General features: G+C 30.6%; 1 protein-coding gene across 1 annotated transcript; it reads right to left on the reverse strand.

Moving 5' to 3' along the window:
* Positions 1–4,304: 4,304 nt before the first annotated feature.
* Positions 4,305–8,964, reverse strand: LOC122580671 (salicylic acid-binding protein 2-like). Its single transcript, XM_043752939.1, has 3 exons — positions 8,587–8,964; positions 4,681–4,824; positions 4,305–4,586 (listed from the first exon to the last, which is right to left on the reverse strand). The coding sequence occupies exons 1-3, from the start codon at positions 8,962–8,964 to the stop codon at positions 4,305–4,307; spliced, it is 804 nt and encodes a 267-aa protein (XP_043608874.1).

The raw sequence follows: 8,964 nt of genomic DNA on the forward strand, positions 1-8,964 counted from the left end.
GGTTGGTTATATATTTATTGGGAGATAGATGATCGATTTGACCAAGAATTAAATAATGTATTAATTGCCATATAATTGGGCACTGATTTCATTTTTCTTTTTGCATTTTCTCTTTCTTATTTCTTTCTTTTTCTTTTTAAGGTTAATTTCGCTGAAAAACTCGTGTCGTAATTCAACAACGAGAGGTCTAACATACGTTGTCTTAATCGGATCCGTGCTAGAGAGCTCTCTTGAAGTAGAAATGCCTATTTCAAATACCCGATGGGGGAAAACCCCCTACTAATCCGCCCGAAGGTACGACGATTAATAGGAGTAAACTCTGCCTCTTCAGACTTGAACTTGGGTAAACCCAAGTCAAGTCCTCATAAAGAGACTTCCTTATGTCCTCCCCAAAGGTTGAACACAAGACCTCATGTATGGGGGATGACCTTTCAACCATTGAGCTAATGCTAAGGACTTTCTTCTTATATATATTAATTGATGAAACACGAAGTTTAATTGAGACGAGAAGTATATATATATACGTGCAATGCAGCGAGAAATAATTAACAAAATAAACGATGTTTTATATAGCGTTTACGAAACATAAATAGACAAACAAACAAAAAAAAATGAACGAAAAGACAAAACAAAAATTATTCTAAATTGATATCTATGTCTATATCTATAAGATTATAATTTCTTATAAAATATATTGATCTCTCATATTTTTGAAAATCCAACACTTTTTATATCAAGAATACCCTTATTTATTAATCCTAATTCTGCTATACACCTAATCAATACTTTTATACTATTTAATAAATAAAATAACCCTCTCTTTAAAAGTTATAGAGGAAATATCTAAAATACCATTAATGATTAAATTACAATATTATTCATTTATCCAAAATATCTCCATTATCAATTACATTTACATCAATTATCTACATCACTCGCCGCCGCCTCCACCATCAACAGTTGCCCCCACCACCACACTGTTGACGCCACAACCACCGACGCATTGAGCGGATACCGTGTTAGTTTTATTAAAGTCGATTGGAGTATTATAAAGAAGTAAAATTTGAATATATTTGTAAGATTAAATTTTAAGACATGTTGAATACTTTATAATATAATATAATATAATATACAGTATAGAACTATAGATAACTATTAGCGTATATGATATTTTCTAAAATGGGATTACAGTCTCCGTAATCATCCAAGGATGCTTTATTGTTTCATTATGTTATTAACGAAGTATTTTGACAATCAAGCCATATCATGAATCAAAATACCAAGTCAATCGCTTTTAAGTTTTTACATATGGTTCAAGCAGTGACGGATTTTATACTTACAGAGGATAGGTGCCTAAAAACTATGTTTAACCTAATGACAAGACTAAAAGTCCGTCTATGCCAGTTTTGTTAATTTATTTTTATATTTTGTTTTGGATTTTGTTGAGGGCTTGATGTATTTTTGGTTGGGGACAAATGTTATAAAAACTAAAAAGACGAAGAAGAAAAAAATAGAAGGAAAAAAATATGTTGGGCTTTCTTTGGAGGTGGGCCTTTTCCGCCTGATTGGCTGGTGGATCCGCCCATTCAAGAACTTCTTAGTTCTTAATACTTTTGTTATTGTTACCATATTCCTTGAAATAAAGAAATATATAATTCCGAAACTTTATGATACTAGACATGATTAAATGATTAATCTATCTTGAAAGGCATGCTTAATTTGAAAAAAATGCTTTAATTCTAGAATAGATTGCTTTTGAGAGTTTAGTCCATATTCACATATGAGAAATCCTTTTTTCAGTTTTTACAGTGTTACCACCACACCACCCACTAGTCCACTACCGTACCCTCCTTTCATTCTTTCAATGATATCAGTATCTTTTTTAAACTTTTAATCTTTATTAGTTTATTTTTAATTCTTCTTTCTTATTTTATTTTTTATTTTTTTGGTTTGTTGGCTTGATTTATGCAATCATTTTTGGTTTGATATTATGGGCTAACGATCGGTGTTGTAGCCGGACGTATCATCCGTGCGATGCCTCTGACAAGAGGTAAATTCTTTACTCAATCTATGCTCGTGTTTATGGTGGTTGTCAGTGTTGCAGTGTGGTCGATCATTTACCCTAATCTTTATATCTATATCTATACTATTTATACTATATTATAAAAAGAATAATCTTTTTTATTTTTGGTAATGTTGAAAATATGTAATATTTTCACTTAACACCCCTTAAAATACTTTCATATACACTATCCTTTTAACATTAATGATTAAATTACACTGCCAGTCCTTTATCATTTAAAATATGTCCATTAACCTTTTACATCAATTATATACACAACTCACCGCCGCTCCACCACCAACAGTCATCCAACCATCACACCGTCGCCGCCACGACCATGCACCGCCGCATAGCGTGGGTACCGTGCTAGTATTATAAAACAGATTTGCTCAAGATTTTCAACATTAAACTTAAATTTTCAATATTGATTTTAAATACATCCCCAAAATGTTTCTCACATCTATTCTATATTTACCTAAAATAACTATAATACTCTTTTTCTCTCCTTAAATCTTATATACTTTCAACGAAATTTTGAATCCGAGGACGGAGCCCGTCAGGTAGATCACCACATCACCGTCACTGTCGCCGTCGCCATTACATCACCACCCCATCATCGATCACTTCCATCACTACCGCAACGCGTGGATACTGTTCTCGAATAATACAAGAAAAAATGTTATAACATAAGTTTTTTTTATAAAAATAGCTTATGTGTCCCTTCCACATTTTTTCTTAAAACTTAATTCTTTTTCGTTTTAATTTATTTATGATGTCATAGATAGTTTTCTTTCTAAAATTCATTTTATTTTTATTTTTATTATTTATGATGTAATTTTTGTATAGCAAATGTTTTTTTTTAAAAAAAAAACTCTAATAACTTTATCACAACTTTAATAACGATGATACTTTTTTTTTAAAAACTTTTATTAATATGTCCAGGTTGAATCTGGGTTTAATTAGGCATTAACATAATGTAAAAGCATTTGTTAAAAGAAGTGGAAGTAGCCGAAAACATTGGTTGCCACGAAACAGCCAAACGATTGCCAATAAGTCTAGTCACTAAAAAATGCACCTAAACGACTAGAAATAGGAGAAATATGTCTACCCGAAATAATTCTTTAATTGAAGGACACAAATTACAATACCGATATATGTCCTATGAATAATGGATCGAAATTAACCATATAATTAGTTTGTAATTAAATCAAACAAAATGATAAGGAAAGAGTAGAGATAGAAATGTAACCAATAGGATATTTGATCATAAAGAGAAGCTGAGGTCCATGTTGGATATGGTTCCCTTAAAACAGTATCGCAGTCTAATACTGGAATGGAACTACCAAAGAAATAACTTGAACCCGGCCAATTGCTTGAACAATTGAAAATATATAATGTGTTTTGAGATGGAAAACTCGTGAGGTGATGGAGTAAAATATGGTGTTTGTATTCCAGTTTTACATGTTTTTTATAGCGGCAAATCTAGAGATTTGAATGAGAAAAGGCAAAAGAGATTTTATAGTGACAGATCTAATGGCAACCAATATTTTTCAACGAGTTACACTTTTTCAACAAATTAGTTTTCAGTATGTTATTAGGGTAAATGACCTGCCCCGTGCAGCAAGGTGTCTCAACTACCATCAAAAATCTTATGTACATGTATATGAATATTAATGGTCCGTACGAAGAAATGTATGTGTATGGCCATTACAAAACTGTTAGAAGAATGAAATTAGAAGAAAAATAATACATTAAACTATTAAAGGGTGTTTTATTCACCAAAATTCTTTGGAATTTTTTGGAACTAAATATATTAATATCTATTCCTTCACATGTTTGGTAAAAAAAATAAAAGAATGAAATTGAAATCTAAAAAATTCCGTTAAATTGTAAGTGATTTTCTCGGAGAGATGAAAAGAAAATTATAAATATTGGTGGGTTATACAATTTCAGATCAAAAATGATATACATTGATACCAACTGGATTTTAGGTCTCGAATTGAATTGGAAAAAAAGAACATTACAATGGAATATAGTTCCAAATCAATAATTATGATACATGATTCTAATTACATAGAACACTAATTGAAAGTAAAGTTATACTTGTAAATGAAAAATGAATACCTTCATCAAGATTTAAGATACCCATGTAAATATTAAATGCAACAAATATTTAGTATCAATTAAGAAAATACCTTTCGTATCGTTTTCTTTTTATTGTATTCTTCAGCAACATTATCATTTAACTATATGCAAGAGCTATATCAAGGAGGCAAAGGCTAACTTGCTTTGGGTCACATATCATTGGCATATGGTTCACACCTTTCAACTCTTTCGTTTCGATTACTGGATTATTATCGATCATCCAACGCTGAAATTCTTTTTTGATGACACTATCTTCATCACAAATGACATAAACCCGCCTCACAGACCCATACCTTTCTTCCGTAAACAACTTAGCACTTTTTAGACTCTTTCGAATTAACGGTCCAGGCCTAACCAATATTTTTCTCAATTCACGATCCTATGTTATGACAAAAATGTATTAGTATTAATTATCAATTAAAAACAATATTATCATTAAAAGTGTATTTGTTATGTGTTATTATAAGAATAACCTCGTTGGAACATAGGTGATAGAGCTTCGAGGATATAAAATTAGGACCAAATAGTACCGATGTCAGTTCAGTGTCACTTTCATTATTCTTGTAAGGCAAGACTTGATTGTCTAACCTATCTTCTCCTAGAGTCTTTTCATGAAACTGGAAAATCCATGTATATATTAATACATTAGTTTGCAAGCAAAAAGTTATATTAATGAAGAAATGAATTCGATTATTATCTTTTCTTCTTTTGGAAAATGCAGATACATTACCACATGACCCATTTACAAGATGTAAAATGGGTTGAGAAGTTACCAAAACATCCACTAAGAGTTATGCAAATACTATATCTAAACTGTTAACCAAGAATGCTTTTATCAGGCATTTTCGACGATAATCTTAACAAAAATGCCACTTATGTATTAATATATTACTTTTTTCTTTTTAACCTTTTCCACTTATGTTTCACTTTTTTTTTTCATAACTTTTATAAAGTTGTTTTTCTTTATCTGTAGTCTTTACTCAATTATAACATATATGATTAATTTGTATCAAGTAAAATGTACTTGATTTGCTTTGTGATAAATCTACGACAATCTTAATTATTAAATTACAACAGTAAATGTTATACACAGTCGTACATTATGTTGTATAATATGTATGTTTGTTGTGTGCCTAAAACATGTTGTAAGTTTATCACTACACTTTGATTAGAAAGACTAAAAGTTTTAAATTATGATTTAATAACTTGATATGTTCATATGTGGATAGTGTATATCAAAAAATTCAATCATATATAACAAATCAACATGTCCCTTTTTTTTTTTTTTAAATAAATTTCGCTTGAAATTTTATGTCGCGATTTGACAGCGGGAGATCTAGCATACATTGTGTTAATCGGGTCCGCACTAGAAAGCTAACTCGCAGTAGAAATACCTATTTCAAATACCCGATGGGGACCCCCTATTAATCCGACCGAAGGCACGACGATTAGTAGGGGTAAACTCTGCCCCCATTAGACTTAAATTTGGGTATACCCAAACCAAGCGCTCATAAAGGTTCTTCCAATGTCTTTTCTAAAGCTTGAATACAAGACCTTTTGAATAAGAAGATGACCTTTGAACCACTGAGCTAATACTTAAAATCTACTTACATATATTCATATGCAAATGATTTTTTTAACATCAACTCTTATATACTAAATCTAGAAGTACATCCAAGTTACCAATATACCCTAAAATAACAATACTAATTAACTAAAACATATTAGAATCCTATTAATGTTGAATCACTAGATGAAATAGAACTTTTTTGTTTTGTGAAATCAATTTTCATTCTATTTTATGATTTAGCGTTGATTACAGTTTGTTTTAGTTAATTAGTATTATATTATAATTGTTCAAGTGATTTTTGTTTAAAATAAATTAAATTTATTGAGTTTGTTGATAAATTATATTATTATTATTATCATTATTATTATTGTAAACATAATAGTTTGTGGACTAAAACAAAGAGGAATCCGGTATCCTGTCATAAGAGTAACATAGGTCTCGTTTTTTTTTTATCTTAATAAATTTAATAACTAAGAACTTTTTTTTACTTAATTAAAAAAATAACCCTCAAATTCTTATTTAATCTTTACTTGATACTAACAAAGATTATTTATATATAGTTATATACACTTAAATGACAAAAAATGAAATAAAATATGGGACCATAGACCCTCATTTATTAGATATGTTTGTCAGGTTTTGACCCAAAACTAGAGCAACTTTTTTTGTATGGACAAGTAAATTTAGATTTTGGTGATCTAGGCAATAACATTGTGCCTTGTGATAAGCGTGCCTTTGGGGTTTTGGCGTAACGTATGCCAAGTAACTCATCTTTTCTCACGTCATAATATTGAGCTATCACAGTTAATGGTTCGTGTGCCCTTACTTGGTCATGGTGATCAAAGCCGTATGGTTTGGGACACAGGTGGAAGTGACCAGCCTTTCACGGTTTCTTCATGTAAGCAACTCTTATTCATGCCGTCTGGAGATGTCTTATATGAGTTCAATTGGAACAAATGGGTTCCTATCAAAATAAATGTGTTTTGTTGGAGGGCTGGACTCAATAGACTTCCTACACGTGATAATGTGGCGAATAGAAATGTTCAAATAGTTTGTAATTTGTGTCTTTTGTGTAATAATGCCCCTGAAACGCTTGATCATTTAATGACCTAGTGTATTTTGACCAATGTTTTACAAACCGGTATTTTAGTTATATCGGCGTGGAAAAATTTTCTGGTATTACCGGTATTATCGGTAATACCGGAAATACCGGTCGGTACGACTATTTTTAATTTATTATATTTTTTGTGTAAAAATCCTACAAAACTTGTTACAATTTAACAAAAATAGTCAAAATGCAATTATAATTTACTCAAAAATAATACCAAATATGTATTTCATAACAAAATATAGGTTTTAAAGTTCACAAATAACAAAAAATAACATTAAAGTATCATAAAAATAGATTTTAAAAAAATCAAAATTTATTTTTTGAAAATACCGGAAATACCGGCCGGTATTGAATAGTGAAAATACCGAAAAAATACCGGACTTAAAATACCGGCATAGTCTCTGGTACCGGTAATACCGATAATACCGGCCAGTATTTATAGGATCAGAGAATGGTGCAAGGTACCCCCAATCTTTGCTTTCTCCATAAAGGACTTGCTCGAACTACATTCGTTCTCTCAAGTGGGGGCGACAACCAAAGGTATGTTGCATTCGGTGTTTATGATTACCTGTTGGAGGATATGGAAGGCGAGGAACAAAAAAATTTTCAAAGGAAACTTGGTCTCTCCTTATGAGGTGGTGCAAGATATCCAAAGTCTTGGTTTTTTATGGGTTAAAAACAGAGTTTTGAGGCCGAATCTATCATGGGAGAGATGGAAAAACTATTGCTTTTTTTAGAAATTTTTCTCTGCTTTTACTTGTATCATCATATGTTGATTTTTGTTAGATTAATGAAATTTGCCTTTCCAAAAAAATAAATAAATTTAGATTTGTACTAGATTTTAGACCCGTGTCCAACACTAGACACGGGATTTACGATATTATCAATATTAGATGTTCATACATTTAATTCATAAAAGCTTATAATTTTGAACGTATACAGTTTTTTAAGTTTTATACGGAGTAATTTGCAAGTTGTAGTACAATAATCACATGTTCGTAACTGTCATTATTAGCTGAGACATATTGATGGAAATGTTTGTCGTAGTCATTTCACAAGGCACATGCTACAATAATTTCTCTATTATAGAATTTTTGAAACCAGTTGTACTCATAATTTGATATTATTATTAAAAATAATTAGGAATTAAAATATAAACATACTAGTGATCCTATACTTGACATTCAAGTATATATGTATTTGATCATGATGCGGACTCATAACACGAATAGGTTTACTTTCAATCACATGTCCTATGATAATTAAATAACAATTAGGATTGTTTTCATACTCTTTGATAAGAATTAGGATTCTTTGAGTGACAATTGAAACTTTAAAAAAATTAAATATAGAGCTTTTGTAACTTTTTAAAAAAATCTCCTCAAGTTGATGCTAAAAGTAAATATAAATTAAGTTTTGAGGGCTAAAAAGTGTAAATTATTGATGGAAAACAAAAAAATGTAAATTAGTGAGATTTTTTTTACAAATTAATATAAATACTAATATAATGATATATTTGGATAATGATTATTAGAGTTTTTAATTTATAGCTAATCTAAATGATGACATAAGCGATGGTCAATTTAATGAAATTGAGCAATTTGATTGGTTAATAAATCATTAATTCAACTGTCTTATAGTATATATTAAGATTAAGATTAAGATTTTAATATAAGTAGTAAAAATATCAAAATATACCTGATCTAAAACATAAGAAGACTTATGTACGGAATCCGGCATCATGGCAGTAAGGAAGACGGCGACAGAGACCTTTTCGGGGAACCTTTCCATAGCAAGGGCTATGCACATACCACCTAAGCTATGACCTACTAGCACAACTTTCTCTTCACAAGGAATGGTTGCCATGAATTCTAATAATGGTAAGATGTAGTCATACAGTGAAGTGACTTGATATATTACTTTAGTATTGGTACCACAGGCGGATAAATCTAAGGCGGAGACACGATGGCCGACAGCTTCCAGAAGAGGTTTGAGTTTGAACCAGCACCATGCTCCATGACCTGCACCATGTACCAGAACAAAATGTTTTTTTTGTTCATCATTGGTGTTGACCAT

Source organism: Erigeron canadensis, chromosome 8, assembly GCF_010389155.1.
Source record: "Erigeron canadensis isolate Cc75 chromosome 8, C_canadensis_v1, whole genome shotgun sequence".
NCBI classification, from domain to species: Eukaryota; Viridiplantae; Streptophyta; class Magnoliopsida; order Asterales; family Asteraceae; genus Erigeron; species Erigeron canadensis.